Source organism: Microsporum canis, genomic scaffold, assembly GCF_000151145.1.
Source record: "Microsporum canis CBS 113480 supercont1.6 genomic scaffold, whole genome shotgun sequence".
In the NCBI taxonomy this organism is placed as follows: Eukaryota; Fungi; Ascomycota; class Eurotiomycetes; order Onygenales; family Arthrodermataceae; genus Microsporum; species Microsporum canis.
Genome location: NW_003299164.1, coordinates 1,019,259 through 1,034,394, shown reverse-complemented (window position 1 = coordinate 1,034,394; position 15,136 = coordinate 1,019,259). Strand labels below are relative to the sequence as shown.

General features: G+C 50.9%; 6 protein-coding genes across 6 annotated transcripts in view; 1 reads left to right on the top strand and 5 right to left on the bottom strand.

The window, feature by feature from the left end:
* Positions 1-1,161, bottom strand: part of MCYG_06506 (conserved hypothetical protein) — a gene marked incomplete at both ends in the record, with an annotated part of 1,905 nt that extends 744 nt beyond the window's left edge. The window contains 3 exons of the mRNA XM_002844496.1: positions 40-223; positions 295-995; positions 1,072-1,161. Of these exons, the coding sequence (XP_002844542.1) occupies positions 40-223; positions 295-995; positions 1,072-1,161 (975 nt within the window). The remainder of the gene's footprint in view (positions 1-39; positions 224-294; positions 996-1,071) is intronic.
* Positions 1,162-2,150: 989 nt separating this feature from the next.
* Positions 2,151-4,041, bottom strand: MCYG_06505 (endosome protein; the record flags this gene model as incomplete). The annotated part of the gene is made up of 3 exons (XM_002844495.1): positions 2,151-3,082; positions 3,139-3,444; positions 3,513-4,041. The coding sequence occupies 3 exons, from the start codon at positions 4,039-4,041 to the stop codon at positions 2,151-2,153; spliced, it is 1,767 nt and encodes a 588-aa protein (XP_002844541.1).
* Positions 4,042-5,077: 1,036 nt separating this feature from the next.
* Positions 5,078-5,494, bottom strand: MCYG_06504 (conserved hypothetical protein; the record flags this gene model as incomplete). The annotated part of the gene is made up of 1 exon (XM_002844494.1): positions 5,078-5,494. The coding sequence occupies one exon, from the start codon at positions 5,492-5,494 to the stop codon at positions 5,078-5,080; it is 417 nt and encodes a 138-aa protein (XP_002844540.1).
* An 862-nt stretch (positions 5,495-6,356) lies between these two features.
* MCYG_06503 (aminopeptidase P) lies at positions 6,357-7,999 on the bottom strand (the record flags this gene model as incomplete). The annotated part of the gene is made up of 4 exons (XM_002844493.1): positions 6,357-7,271; positions 7,350-7,551; positions 7,604-7,880; positions 7,942-7,999. The coding sequence occupies 4 exons, from the start codon at positions 7,997-7,999 to the stop codon at positions 6,357-6,359; spliced, it is 1,452 nt and encodes a 483-aa protein (XP_002844539.1).
* Positions 8,000-9,808: 1,809 nt separating this feature from the next.
* On the top strand, positions 9,809-12,233 carry MCYG_06502 (translocation protein; the record flags this gene model as incomplete). Its single annotated transcript, XM_002844492.1, has 6 exons — positions 9,809-9,841; positions 9,979-10,018; positions 10,073-10,299; positions 10,363-11,014; positions 11,070-12,008; positions 12,073-12,233. 6 exons carry the CDS (start codon positions 9,809-9,811, stop codon positions 12,231-12,233), a joined length of 2,052 nt encoding a protein of 683 aa, XP_002844538.1.
* A 633-nt stretch (positions 12,234-12,866) lies between these two features.
* On the bottom strand, positions 12,867-14,815 carry MCYG_06501 (amidase; the record flags this gene model as incomplete). Its single annotated transcript, XM_002844491.1, has 3 exons — positions 12,867-13,948; positions 14,006-14,589; positions 14,679-14,815. 3 exons carry the CDS (start codon positions 14,813-14,815, stop codon positions 12,867-12,869), a joined length of 1,803 nt encoding a protein of 600 aa, XP_002844537.1.
* Positions 14,816-15,136: the final 321 nt, after the last annotated feature.

Below are 15,136 nucleotides of genomic sequence, written 5' to 3'. Positions count from 1 at the left end.
GCAGCCGTCGTTGATCTTGGGAGCGGCCGCTTCCCAGACTCGCTCGTTGCGTGGCTCGAGGGAGATGGAGTCTGGCTCGATGTCGCCGAATATTATAATCTCAGAGCCGGTGAGATCGTCGCGGATGAAGAAGGCTGAACTTTCGACCGTGGCATATATCGAGTTATCCTTTCCGTTCGTACTGAAGGACAGCTGCTGGGCCTGAGTCGAGGGAGAATATGACCTATAACGTTTCCGTTAGCTCGTAGGCGTCTCTTAGTGAATAGCTGTCAGATATACAGAGTATGAACCCACCGTAAAGACGAAGCGTCCATAGACACCCTCCGCGAGGGCAGCAGGACCGGATCGGTCATAAACACCGTACTCTCAGCCCGATGATGCTTCTCGGTCTCCGGGTTGTATCGCTGCCTACACCTCCCATGGCTGACACCCAGACACTTGATCATCAACCCATCACAAGCCCTGACGTATCCCTTCGCAGGCCCACGCCCAAGTCGCTGATTTCCACCGTCTACCAGCCGCTGGTACGTGATGAGGCCCGCGCCGCCATCCTCGTCCGACAGGTTCGGCCATGTAATGTCGTTGAACAGATGATTCTTCAGCGCCGCGATGGTCGAGGGCAGCGCTGCGACCGTCTTGGGACCGGACTGCGCCTCGACGGCGGGCGTGTTCATGGCCAGGCCCGAGACGTGGTCGAGATGAGGATGCGTTATCAGCACGCCGGCCAGGATGTCGCGGAAGATGTGAGCCGCGTTCGCATCGGGGGAGACGTGAGGCAGCTCCAGGCCGGCAAGGGGCCCTGAGCAGACGACTCTTCGCTGGCCACGGGCGTCTGTAGCGAGTTCGGTCGGTGAGTCCGTCTCGAGGATGCGGATGAGGCCCGACAGCAGCGTGCCGGCGTCGACGGCCACGACAGAGCCTTTGGCCCAGTTTGTAGACGCCGACCGGACGAGGATGCCCGTCGCCGTGTCTTCTCGTGGTCCCCCAGACGCTCCCTACACATTATCTTCTGTTAGTCCAGCATTCTTCCGTACCGACACATGTGATAACTTTGCGATCCGTGTAGCTCACCAGGACGACGACGTGAAAGACCTGCCCGTCCGCGCTGCCGTTCAGTATCATTTTGCCGGTCGTCTGCTTGCGGGCTCGGGCTCGAGGCATCAGCGAGAGGCGGTAGAAGAAGCAGTAGAAGAAGCAGAGGAAGGGGAAGAAGGAGGTGAAAGGCTCTGGGTGCGTCCCGGCTGTCTCGCTTCTTCTTTATGCGACGTGAAGCCTGCGTCCTGGCATCGTCTGCGGCCTTCTGTCGACTTCAGGCTGTCGACTTCAGACTGCCAACCGGCGAAGGGCGCGTGTGTGTAAGTATATATATATATTATATCTGCCGTCGATATAAAACGACGAGCGCTTTGCGACAGCGACGGGCAAAAGGCAAGCGAGGCTAGTCTCTTAGTTCGTATGGCTAGTTAGCAGATGCGCCGGCCCAGCAGCAAGTAAGATAAGAAGAAATACATATAATAGATGCATAGCCTGCAGGTGGCTTCATGCACGAAGACTTCTTTGTCTCTGGTTTCTTTATGTAGCGGAGGATGAAGGCGAGGTCGAAGGAAGACGGTGGTTGATAGTAATAATATAGTAATACATATACACAGCATAGACGAGATGAAGGGTCAAGGATGAGCTGGGAGAAGGACAGGTTGTAGACAAGGATGGCCTGTCTTGTGTATATATAAGGCTGTTATTATGAGTATCCTCTGTACTAATTACATCCAGTAGACCAGTCGAAAGCATAGCATTAACATCCTATTGCGGCAGATAAGTAGGAGGAATAGACAAAAGGAAGAACAGTATCAAGGGGAATCAACCAGTCGAGGGGGAGGTTTTGCAAGGGAAGAAGACGATAGAACGAAAGACAGACTTGGATCAACGCCGTCGTAGGAAGACGAAGGAGATGTGAACAAGAGACCGCACCGGCACCGAAAAAAAAAGGAGATATCAGATGAAAAGGAAAGGAGACCAGACCGCACCGCACCGTGTTCCGTCCAGGGTTGAAATGAGTCGCTAATTTGCAGGGATTGAAACAATAGGAAAGATAAGAACGAATAGTTGGTATAGGGATGGACAGGGAGGAAGGGGGAAAAAAACACAAGAGATCAATCTTGCAGTCTGTCTCGTTCCCTGGATTCACGCACGGCGGCATCGTAGCTGGGGATGGGTGGTGCCTCGGATGCATCAGACTGGCCGCACGGCGGCGAGTGGCCTGGGCTACGATACTCTGGCGGAGGAACGTCGTCTATCGGTGGTCGAGGGTTGACGACGGCAACGTTCGAGGACGTAGAATGTGTGTTTGAATGAATATTCTCAGACGTCTCGGAACCAGCAGGGACGTCCGGGGTAGAGGCAGAGGCAACGTGTGGCAAGGGACCAAGGGATATATCGGTTGGCGTCCTGACGGGTGCGGTGGGAGCCTGGCCAGAGGAGGCATGCAGGTGTCCTCGAAGCGTCCCGCTGCGGGCTCGTGCATGTATCTGCGACTGCTGGCGCTGGTGCTGTTGTACCTGGTGGGCATGCTGGGCGTGGTGCTGGATGTACTCAGGGTGCCACCACTGCTGCGCCGCACGCTGAGCTGCTGCCTGCACCTGTGCCTGGCTGGGATCCTGTCCTGTTGCTGCTGCTGCCGCCGCCGCAGCTCCCGAGGAGCTCTCTCCTCCCGCTTCGAGCAGGATACTTCCTTGTTCGCTTCCGTAGGGTGGCGGAGGGGCCAGGCTGCCCGTCGTTGGGGCGAGACCCCACTTCTTGACGTTGGCTTCGATGAAGACGAAGCCCATCTGGCCAAAGTTGACGTGGACGGTGGCTGGACCATTGGCACCGACGGTAGGGAAGAAGTTCTGCGATCGAAGGCCGTGGACGACGTCGTCTAGCTTCTTGCCATTGCGGGTGAAGAAGATGGTTCCGCTGCGAGGCCGGTAGCCGACTCCAACGACGTCACCTTGGACGTAAGCTGGTGCGTAGGGCGTAGGTTTGAAGGGCTGGTTGTGTCTCCTGTGGCCGGTAGACTGGTATGCAACGGATGACTTGTGGAAACCTGCAGACAAGTCAATGATCCAGCGCTATCAAGTCTGTCGGGTCGATAGAACTCACCTGGTAGCCTGAAGAGAGGATAAGGCTTCGTAGTCATGCCGATGCTGATGAGGGTGGTCTCCGGCTTGTCGTAGATCTTCGCTTCCCAGTAGTAGACGTCGTTTTGCTTGGGGACGGGCAGGTTGCTCTGGACGCCACACTCGGAGTCGAAGAACTCGATCTCGGTGCGTCCCTCGACAAAACAGTTGGCAATCTCCAGCTCCGGCTCAAACTCCCACGCAGACACTCCTTTTTCCTGAATCGCCAGGAACTGGGAAAGCGATATATCCGTCTGCATTGTCTCCGGGGGGTTCGCTTGCACGAACGCTGTTCAAGTCAGCATCACCACAGGTAAGAAGGGGGGGGAAAAAAAAAAAAGAAGAGTCAGAACACACCCTTTGCTCTAAAGTATTCAGCGGCCTGTAACTCATCCATGGACTCGAGGGCCTCTGCCTCCTCTCTGGCAAACTCCTGCTCGTCGTCGTACTCGCCCGGCCTGCCGAAGCGGTCCAGCAGGATGCGGCCTCGCTGGGTATATCTGAAGAAGAAGAAGATCGCGAGGACGAGAATGGCGATCCCGGCAGACCCAAAGGCAGAGAGCAGGCCGATCAGGATGCCCTTGCCGGTGCCATCACTGCCGCCGCCGCCGCCGATGCCAGGTCCTTCTGGTATGCCAACAGGGCCGTCGCCAGCCTCGAAGGGCATCCGGACGGGGTGCTGGCGTCTCATCATTACGAGCTGGTCGTCTGTCAGTTGAGGACGGACATTGTTGAAGAAGAAACGGTAGTGAGGTAGCCGGTTGAGTGTCGCCGTCGTTGTCGGAGTCGTTGTAGTAGTTGTAGTGCTGGTGGTTGTGGAGGCAGCCTTGGACTTGGTCTTGAGCCTGCTGGAGGTGACGAAGCTGGAGGGCAAAGATGGTCTCATCTCAGCGAGTCGACATCGCCTGTTTCTCTGTCTTCTCGTCTTTCTCTCTCTCTCTCTCGCTTTTGTCTTCTCTTCTATCGCCGTCTTCTCTGTCTTTCTGTGGCGTCGAAGTCGAAGTCGAAGTCGGAGAAAGTCGAAGTTCTTTTTCGGCGGTTAACTTGATGACTAAGCGGGTTTCTTTAACTAACTTTACTTAAGGCTTTAACTAACGTAACTAACCTTTAACTAATCTTCAACCTGCTCTTAACTGGCTTTCACTGCCTTTAACTAAGGCTTTAACTGGTAACTACGTCATGCAAGCCACTCGAGATAAACAGACGTCATTTTCATCTATTCAAGTTGGAGCATCCAACATACAACAAGCTTGTCTCATGAAACAGTATCATACCATGAAGGATGACCGTCATCATCTAGTGCATACTATGTACAGTTCATCATTTTTAATATTTTGTTTAAACCCAAGACCCGCCGTGTGCCTTTGCCATTTTTTCATTATACATAACATTTTTTTGAACCCGAGGACCGTCCCATACCCTACCCATACCATGCATCCATACCGTGAACCGTCGAGAAAAGAGAACAATCAAAGTCAACGAACCAGAAGAAGACAAGTAGACAAGTGAGAAAGGAGTAGGTAGGTGAGAAAGAAGTCTCTTCACACCCAACCGTATCGATGATGGCCAGCATCAAGAAGTCAACGCCCGCCACGCCCCCACGGAACCACGGAGCTCAAGCTCACCAGCGAACTCAGATATGCCTACAGAGAGAGTGGCATGCAGTGTTCAAGCCGGCAAGCGAGCTCATCTAGGCCTGTGGAGAGGCCAGCGTCCTTCAAGGTCGAGAGTCCAGTAGGAGAGTAGAAAACCCGTAGGTAAGACCAGTCCAGCCCATCTAGGGCCTTTCTTGCTGCGAGTCATGGGGTTCCATCCAGGGAACTCGATCCATCGTAGTTGAGTCTGGAAGTCGAGTAGAGAAAGTCGAGTTCAAAATGAAGTGTAGAAGAGAGAGTAGAGATGAGAAGAAGAGTAAAAAGGAGTCACTCTATGAAGTCGAGACCGCTGAAAAACTCCAACATGCGAAAACACAGCGTCACGTCGTCGCCAGGCTCGCCGCCGAAGAGTCGACACTGTTCTACCTCTAGCTTGGTTGCTTCTCGCCTTTGTCCTTGGGTGGTAGATGTCGAAGATGATGATGTCGTGGAAGTGCTACGACCATGCCATGCCAGGTACCGATTATGCCAGAGTTGGGCCGAGGGCACACGGTCATGCCAGTGGTTGCGAGCACCGGGAGAGCAGCTCAGTGGAAGAGGCAGCGATGCATAAGGGTACGTCTCCGGCTGATGAAGAGGAGTAAGCATCACCACTGTCTGCTGGAGTCGAGAGGCGGCGTTGTTGTTGTTTATCCGTCGTCGAGAGCGAGGTCTTGTCCGTCGTCGATTGTGTCTTTGTCCCATCGTGTTGGTATAGACGAAGATATATATATATACTTGTATATCTCGATGTGTGTAAGGGTATAAGGGCTAAAAATAGCAAGATGTCGGCGCTTAACAGGGAGATCTTTTTTTTTTAATGCAAAGAAAAAGAAGAGAGAGGAGCAAAAGAGTAAGAGTAAGAGTGTAAGTCTTCCTCTCTGCCTTCTTAACCGCCGTCAACTGTCACTGTCAACATCAGCGGCCATGGCCATCCTTCTTATACCACTCCCTCCTGCTCACCCCCCTTGGCCAGGCAGAAGTTGACGACTTCTTCGCCTTCGTCGGCAGAGTCGGAGGCCAGGTAGAAAAGGAGAGACGAGGAGTCATCCTCTTATATACACCGGTCTCCCGTAATCCTCCTTATATATCCTTCTCCTTTGCCGCTGTCGGAGCCTATCAAGGTGAGTCAGACATGCGAAAAAAGCTGCCTGACAAGCGGAAGTTAACCTGCTAAGCCTTGCGCTGGGCCAGTCAGAAGCTTGCCGGTGGAGATGTTGGCGACTTGTTGGCGACTTGCTACTTGTTAGCTTGTTGGTTGTTTGAAGAAAAGTGGAATCAAGTGGGCGGTTTTAGGCTGAATTCATGGCGTGAGCTTCGAGTTCTTGGTTTCTTCTTCTCGCCTGTGGTGTGATGTTGGCGGATGATGAAGAACTTCTTTCGATCACGCTACGACGTGGCCTGACATACCGGGAGCCCGTAGATCTATTAAAGGACTGATACTTATATCTAATGGTAGGCTCGTTTCATGATGCTGTGGATGACCTGGACATCGCCCTGTTACAGGATAACTTGTAGGAGAGTATGCGGGACTGGAGTGACATCTTATGTACAACCGCTGTCAATATCAGCATCGATCGTAGATCATATCGAGCATGTCTTGCCCCTTGGGCGCATCAGTGAGGTTTCTGCTCCCGTCTTTCGTGACCAGCACGTCATCCTCGATCCTCACACCACCCACGGCCATATAGCGCTCCACGACGTCGAAGTCGACAAACCTGCCCTTCGAGCCTGGTTTGTCCCTCTCCGCTCGAGCCTGGTCGATGGCCAGCCTGTTGAAGTAGATGCCCGGTTCGACGGTGATGACCATGCCGGCCGCCAGCGGTGGTGCAGAGAGCGTGCATGGAGGTCGATGCTCGGTGACGCTCATCAGTCCGTCCTGACACTGTGCTGTTACTGCTGTTACTCTTGATGATGATGATGATGATGATGACGTTACTGGAACAGTGCCGCTATCCGGCGCGACATCGTGCACCTCCAGGCCGAGATGGTGGCCTAGACCATGCGGGAAGAAGAGGGCCGTCGCTTCTGCCTTGACCAGGTCTGCCTTGGACGAGCCATGCGGGATACGCAAGATGCCGAGTCGGAGCAGCTCGTCTAACGCAATGGAGTGTGCGTGCTGATGGATAGAGAAGAACATGGCTCCCTCTCTCACGCGGCTGATCGACTCCTCTTGCATACGCTGCACGATGGCGTAGACCTCCTCCGCCTCGCGGCTAGGCCAGTCGCCTTTCCCACTGTTTTCCTTGCCGCTCACGCTCGACGGGATCGGGAACGACCGCGTTACGTCACTGGCATAGCAGTCCCATTCGGCTCCGGCATCAAGCACGACCATCTGTCGGCCGGCCAGCGGCTCGTTGTTGCGTGTATAATGTAGTGTTGCGCCGTTGGGGCCCGAGGCTGCGATGGTCTGGTACGCTGTGCCTCGCGAGCGTAGGGAGAGACACACATCGATGAAGAGGCCGGCTATCTGGGCCTCGCTCTGCAGATGGTGTAGGTTCATGAGGATGTGCCGGTGTGCTGCTCCAGAGATGTGGTTTGCTCGCTGAATCAGTCGTACCTCATGCTCGTCCTTGATCACCCGGCACGCATCCATTGCGTGCTGCAGCGACTTGGACTCGTACAGATACGCCACTGTCAGCGGAGTGACCGGCTTCTGGTCTGGATGTAGTATGTATATGGGAGTCGATGGGTTACCCTGAGCCCATCGCTGGACATCCCCTTCCAGGGAGGAGTAGTATTCCACCGCGTCGACATCGTACCTACGCCATTAGTCCCTCATATTTACTGACCGTGCAGAAACGAAAGATATACCTCTGTTTAGCATCATCTTTGCCCAGCGTAGGGCCTGTCCAGATGGTCCGCTTGAAGTCAAAATCCGGCACGTACAACGTCAGCTTGTCCTCGGCAATGTCGTAGGTAACATGGCAGTCTGGCTCCACGACACCGGTCACGTAGAAGAAGTAGCGGCGCTGTTTGAAAGGTCTGGCCTGGTCTGAGTCTTCGGACAGCACCGTCTGCTGACCGGGTAGGTAGATGAGGCCCTTCTGTTTAGCCAGGCGTGCTGCGACTCTGCGGGCGTGCTGTTTGCCTATATAACACACACCACCGTCAGCAATGATAGTACAAATAGCATAGACAACAGTACTTACCGGGATATTTGTTTATGTTGGTTCCCTTGACCGAGACGGAGATCGAGTAGGACGTCATCTTGATGGTGTTTGTTGATGGATGGTTGTTGGTGATGGTGATTTTCTTGCGGGGGAAGATCATGGAGTTGCCAACTAATGCATACACACACATATACATAGTAGAGTATCCTTGTATGAACTACTTCTATCATATTTACCTAGTAGATTAACCCAAGCCAATCAGTTCAAGTCAATTGTTGGTAGCTTTTTCAATGTCCGTCTCTTTTCGGCTTGAGAACAGCAGCTGAGCGTCTTCGAAGAGCCAGAATGCGCCTGATCACGACTAGCTTCTGTCGCAAGATATCCCACTCTAGAACGGAGTCTCTGTTGTAAAGCTCGCCGTCTAATCGTACCCAGTCTGATAGCTTGGTGTTTGGATTCGGATACTCTTCGTAGACCGGGTTCTCCATTGACCCCTTGACTGGACCAAAGACGGTGTGCCAATGTTGGCCAAGTTAACAGACGTTCATGGTACCTACAACCCTTGGAGTCCTGTCAACTGGCTCACCATGGCAGGATCCTTTCCAAACGCCTGTACTGCAGCAGTAAATTCGCCTGCCCATCGGATGCCATATACGACCACTAGGCCAAACGGCTTTCGCCCCTTGCAATACTGTTGGACAGGTAAATGAGGTTTATCAGGGTGGGCCTTTCGGATTAATTATGCCAGTGTTTCCCTCTTTTCTGGGGAGATCTTTATAGTCCGAACTCTCCGTTATATCAACCAGCATATCAATTGCACCGGGGATTAGGAACTCCCTGACGCTTCTCTCTAAGACAGCACTGATCTGTGAGACGCCACCCTCGACCGCAAGAGCAGGTAATACCCTTTCCTATGTGCCAGGCTATCTGAAGGTCTGGCTCTGCTACCTCTTTGATATTTCCTTGCCAAGGGATGAAAACCTCTTCGGAAAGAGTGACATCAGCCCGTTGAGCTGATATAATATAGCATAAACAAAGTGCTATACTTTGCACAACTTGTCTTGCTAGTGATTACTGCATCAGAAAAGTCAGTGGCGATTATCCCCGTGAATAGTTGATCTCGTTGATCTCGATTCAACGCCCCGTCGGCCCTGCGTTGCTCCTTCAGCCCTGCCTTGATTGGAGTAGTTCCCGCGGCGCAAGAGCCTCTGTCTCTATGGCTTTCCCACTATAATGAGCAGAGAATAGAGCCAAGGCTGGATCGACTGATGCTGAATAGCGTCCAAGAAAGCATGCTGACAGAGGAGTGTGTATATGCATTTATGACAGTGACTGTGGACCAGAGTGGCTTCCTGGAAGCAAGAGCTGGTATTACAACAGGTAATGGGTATATCATGAGCCCGTCTTTTATAAAAAGCCTTCTTATATTATATCGATGCCATCTTGGTTGACGACTTAAGATGCTTCTTGCTGCTTTTTCCCTTTTTGGTATCTACTTAGGCTTGCTTACTCATCCGGAGAAACTATCCCCATCTGATAAGCACCGTGCCTCGTTACCTTACTATATCTGGACTAGTGCCATACTTTAAATCCACGTTTGAAGACTTCTGGCGCTAGTCCCGATCGGGCGCCTATGAAAGAGGCCACGGATGTGAGATCGAAGTTTGAGAAGAAACATCTTGATACTCCTTGAAGACACCACGCAGAGATACTCCAGCATTTCCATGTCTAGTGTATAGGGGCATGCGCTTGGAGTTCTAGCTCGTCTTTATATCTCCCTTGAAGCAGTCTTTGGCCTTACGTTCCTTGCGAGGAAGAGATACATATAATAGGGACCGTATGAGCCCGTGTGCTCGCTCGGCGGCATACACTCAATCTTCTCTAGAGTGTTAGAACATTCACAGCCATGTCGTCGACAGACTATAACTATGACGAGCAGGTGTGTATACACCAATGCAATTTTTTTAGGCCTGTGGTACCCATGACTGACTCTCAAATATAGGGTCAATTCTTCCCCTTCTTTATCCTGACCCTGACCGGCCTTGTTACCCTCCCTCTCACGTATACCCTTCTTAGACCCGTCAAAGGTTCGTCAGTCTCGCTCCGGAGCTGCTTGGTATATATTTGCTATGTAGACCATTTGCTGATATCTCCCCCTCCCGCATTATAGGACTTGAGAACTCCGCCCCTCGAATCAAGTCTGATTTCAAGCCACAACATGACGATATCATACAGAACCAGAAGCAGAAACTTCTGCGGAAAGAGCGCCGCATCAAGAGAATTATTACCGTGATCGTTGGGTATGCGGTCATGGCGTGGATGGTATACCTGATCATCGTCACCGCAAGATCAGTGCCCAAGATCTGGGACCCTTATGAAATCCTTGGAATTTCGAGGGTGAGATATCTTTCATCATGCTTACTATTGTAATTGAGGTCTGCTTGCTGACTGTTAATATAGAGTGCCGATGAGAGAGCTATCAGCAAACACTACAAACGACTCTCGGTCAAATTTCATCCAGACAAGATCAAGCCTGACCCTGCCAAAAATGAAACTATCGAGATGCTCAACGACCACTTCGTTGAGCTCACAAAGGCGTACAAGACCCTTACCGATGAGGAAATTAGAAACAACTACATCCAATTCGGCCATCCTGACGGAAAGCAGAGTTTTAGTATCGGCATCGCCCTGCCCAAGTTCATTGTTACCGAAGGCAACGGAAAGTTCGTTCTCCTACTCTACGGGATCCTTTTTGGTGTTCTCCTACCGTATACTGTTGGAAAGTGGTGGTATGGTAACCAGCGTTATACCAAGGATAATGTCCTTGTCGCCAGCTCTGGAAGCCTTTTCCGAGAGTATCAGCCAGGCATTTCTGGCGGTGATATGATAAGTATCGTGAGCGTAGGAGACGAATACGTGGACATGCTAAAGGATGACCAAGCGCATTCTGGCTTAGCAAAGATTGAGAAGAAGGTTCTCGATCTAATGGACCTGTCGCCCAAGGATAAGCTTGCTTTGAGCAGATTAGACAATGAGAAGAGAAGAAAGGCTCTCGCGTTGCTATGGGCCTATCTCGGAAGAATCGACCTTGACGACAACGCTCTCAACAACGGTAAGTCTAGATTCGCCGCCAACCTAACCATGAAGTAGCTAATTGTTATCTATAGAAAAGTTTCAAGTCGCACTCCCAGCCGTCACCCTCAATAATGCCTTCACTACCATCGCTTTAACGTTCGGAAACCTACAGCCCATCATGACATCACTCTACACATCCCAGAACCTCATCCAAGCTATTCCTCCAAAGTCCTCTCCGCTCCTCCAGCTCCCCTACTTTAACGCCGACGTTGTCCGATCTGTAGAAGGCGAACATTCCAAAACCCATTTGACCATTCAGCAGTTCATGAGATTGCCAGAAGCGAAGCGACGAAACCTGTCCATTGGCGGCGGCCTCTTGACAGAATCACAATACCAGACTGCAATATCAGTAGCAAGGAGAATACCAGCCTTGCAACTGTGCAAGGCCGTCCTCAGAGTTCCAGGGGAAAGGGTTATCACACCAAGCAGCTTGGTTCAACTCGTGGTAAAAGCCCGCTTTGTCCCGCCAGGCTGTGAATATGTACCGCCCGTCAAGGAGTCAGATCTCGAGATTGAAGATATCGACGAAGACGCTCTAGCAGATGCCCAGACAGGGAATGCCACCCCCGACCCGAAAGAAAAGGAAAAGAAATCCCGAATGGAAATGGAAGACGAGCCCGAGATTCAGCCTCCGCTCGCCCATGCCCCTTACTTTGCTCGCGACCACTCTCCCAGATGGCACATCTTCCTCGCAGACGTCAAGCAGGACCGTATGGCCGTCCCCCCATTCACGTTCACGAAATTCAACAAACCTATCTTTGACGAGGAGGGTAAACCAACCTTTAATGTGCAGACAATGAAAATGCAGTTCCAGGCCCCTCCACAGGTGGGCAACTTCCCATTCGTCCTCAACATTGTTTGTGATAGTTATATCGGATTCGACGAAGAGCAAGCGATTACCCTTCAGGTTGAGGATTTGGAGAAAGCTGCAGCTGTAGCTGATGAAGATGATATCAGTGAGCCTGACGAAGGTATGCATGAATCCACCTCTAATATCCCAAAACACTGTTTTCCACCATACTAATCCATCACCAGATTCCATTGCGGGACAAATGCAAGCTTTGAAAACCGGCCAAGCTCCATCCAAGAAGAAGCGTGTCGTCGAATCCAGTGAAGATGATGAAAGTGACACCGATGGCGACCTGGCAGACGATACCAGCGAAACTGACACCGACACCGACACCGATGGAGAATAGACCTTTCTCCAACCATCCTTTCACCAACAGGCACCAGTGCCATGTTCGTTTCTTCTATTTTCAAAGGCTATGTTCTTAATGTTGAAATTTTCTTCCGGAATTCAGAATTCAGACGATTAAAGCTCATGGTTTATTCACGTTAGCCAATTGATATGGTTTCCATTTAGCTTTTATCATCATTATTTCCCTTTTAATACCCTCTTCTTTTTTATGATGGGAATATTAGAAGATCGGGGGAAGAAAGGTACAGCTTGTCTTGTCTTGCTGTCTTCCTGCTCATTTACTGGTATGTATGTATTATCTCTTTGGCTGTGCAATTTTTTTTTTTGGACCTGAATTGGAGATATATTAGTTCGAATAAAAGATACACCGATTCCTTATTCATATTTTCAACATCTTAATATCTAGATGAACATTCAGTAACCCTGAGGCCTTCTATAAGGCACAATTCAATTGCTTTAGTCGATATTTCAGTCATTAGAAAATATTATATCATAATAGAACTCGCATAGTTCGAATAAACTACTAGAAATATAAACACGCAAAACATGAAAGGTAGATATATTTGAATCAGAAGCCCAGGATAGCGATATGAAGCCGTGTTAAAGAATAATGTCGGATGAAAGCCGCCAATTACTCACTACTATCACCAAGTGCCAGATTAATAGCATCAATCCACTTCCCACCCTTCTCCTTATCAGGAGTTCTCAGTCCCTTACCGCCCAACACGCCCTCACCGTCACGGCCCCATTCCATCAAGGCTTCCTCACTACCCCATTCTCCCATACCCATCAGTCCAACAGGCACCGAAGTCTCATCCGCATAGCCCATTGGACATGAAATGGCAGGGCATCCGGTGAAATTAGCAAGATAGACATACTCCATGGATAGTAGTGTCGCGTTGGAATCACTGATGCCATGGGTAAGGTCAGCTTCACCCTGGGATATTTTCAAGCCAGCTGTTGGTGTTGTGGGAGTCGCAATGACGATGCCGGGGTATTTCTGGAATAGGAACGAGAGATGTTTCATGAGTAGGTTGCGCATCCTTTGACTTGCAAAGAAGTCCTGAGCGAGGCCCTGAGTTCCACCCACGGAGATCATAATCCTAGTTGGAGCAGTCAGTTGGGAGATCTGCTCTTTGGTAAGCCCGCTGGCAATTTCGTTTAGAATTGTTATGGCATGGCATTTCCCGCCTTCAGGGATATAGGGGATAGTGATGTCGACAATTTCATAATATTTTTCATCCCGATAATAGTCGATAGCCTTATTAAACATAGCTAATACCTCGGGGTCGGAACGCTCAACCCACTCCTTGTATACTCCAATAACCTTGGGTCTAGAGGAGGAAGATTGTATATTCAACAAAGGGTCAGGGAATGTCGCTGACACCTGGTTGCTTGGATCCGGAGCGGCCATGATACGGTAGGCCAGGGCGAGATCATCGAGATTAGATGCCATCGGACCAAGGACTCCTACAGTCGTGGCCAATCTATGTGACGGTGCGGCAGAAACTCTGCCATGTGTTGTTTTGAGCCCATAGATTCCACAGTAGTTAGATGGGATACGGATGGAGCCGCCTCCATCAGCTCCAAGGGCGATAGGGACAACGCCAGCACTGACCACATACCCAGAACCTCCGGAAGAGCCACCGGTATAGTATGATGGATTATGTGGGTTTCTTGGTGTTCCAACCACAGGATTGTTGTTCGTAGTGTCTGTGAAAAAGGACCGTTAGCCCATTGAAACTGGCAATACCGCGAAAATCCACTCACCAAGGCCAATTTCATGCATAACAGTCTTTCCTATGATAATGGCACCAGCTTCCTCCCACTTCTTCACACACCAAGAAGTGAAGCTGGGGTTGGGCGTGAAGTTGATCTTGCTCGACATGAACTTGTCGTATCCATCAATATCTACCTCATCCTTGACAGCAACGGGTATACCATCCATCGGACCCAGCGGGGTTCCTTTCGCCCATCTTTCCGTCGAAGCCTCCGCCGAGGCACGAATGATGTCAATATTTGACTGGCAGAAACCGGGTGAGAATTCTCCTGGAGGGGAAGTATCACGACGAATCGCGGGCAGCAGTGCCTCCACAACCGCCGTAGGAGTCAGCTTGCCAGACTTGTAGAGCTCACGGTAATCAGCGGAGGTGTAGTAATCGCCCTTGCCATCCTGACGGCGCCTAGCTGGAACTGGTAGCTCAGATGCCTTTGCGCCAGCCTCCCCGGTCACCGAAGGGAGGACAGTAGGGTCGAATTTCGGTTCGTAGGCCTTGAGGTTTTCGATCTCACGGAGCGAAGAGAAGCCCGCATTGCGCCAGAGGATCGACTGCACAAAGCTTGATGATTGAACCCTGGAAGCATGTATCCGTTACACGGTCCCGTTAGTCTCTTCAACTTTGATTGGGCTGGCTGTAAATAGAAAAACATGGTGATAACTGACAGGGTAGCGGCTATTTCTAACAGTCGGCCACGCAGAATGGGGTTGGATCCATGAGCAGCCTTGAACGGCACCTTCGGGCCTTCGACCGGTGTGGGGAATAACTTGTATGGGTTTGAATCAGCAGTATTGGACGCCATCTTCAACTCATCGCCCGGTTTTCAATAGATAGTTATATCGTAGCAGAAGGCCAACGATGTTATTCCTTGCAGGTTTGAGATCGACGATCGACGTTGTTTGTTGTTATATCGAAGCTACTATTCGTAGCCTTCCCATAAACTTGCCGCCTCGGCCAAAAAAAAATCGCCATCCCTGAGCTTTCCTTGATTGCTTCGAGGAAAAAAGAAAATATATGACAAGCGCCCAAGGTGCATGTGAAAAAAAAAAAAAGTAAAAATGTTTCAACATGAATATTCGAGAGCTAATGTCCAATTACTTATTCCAAGTCCCTGTCTATTTGT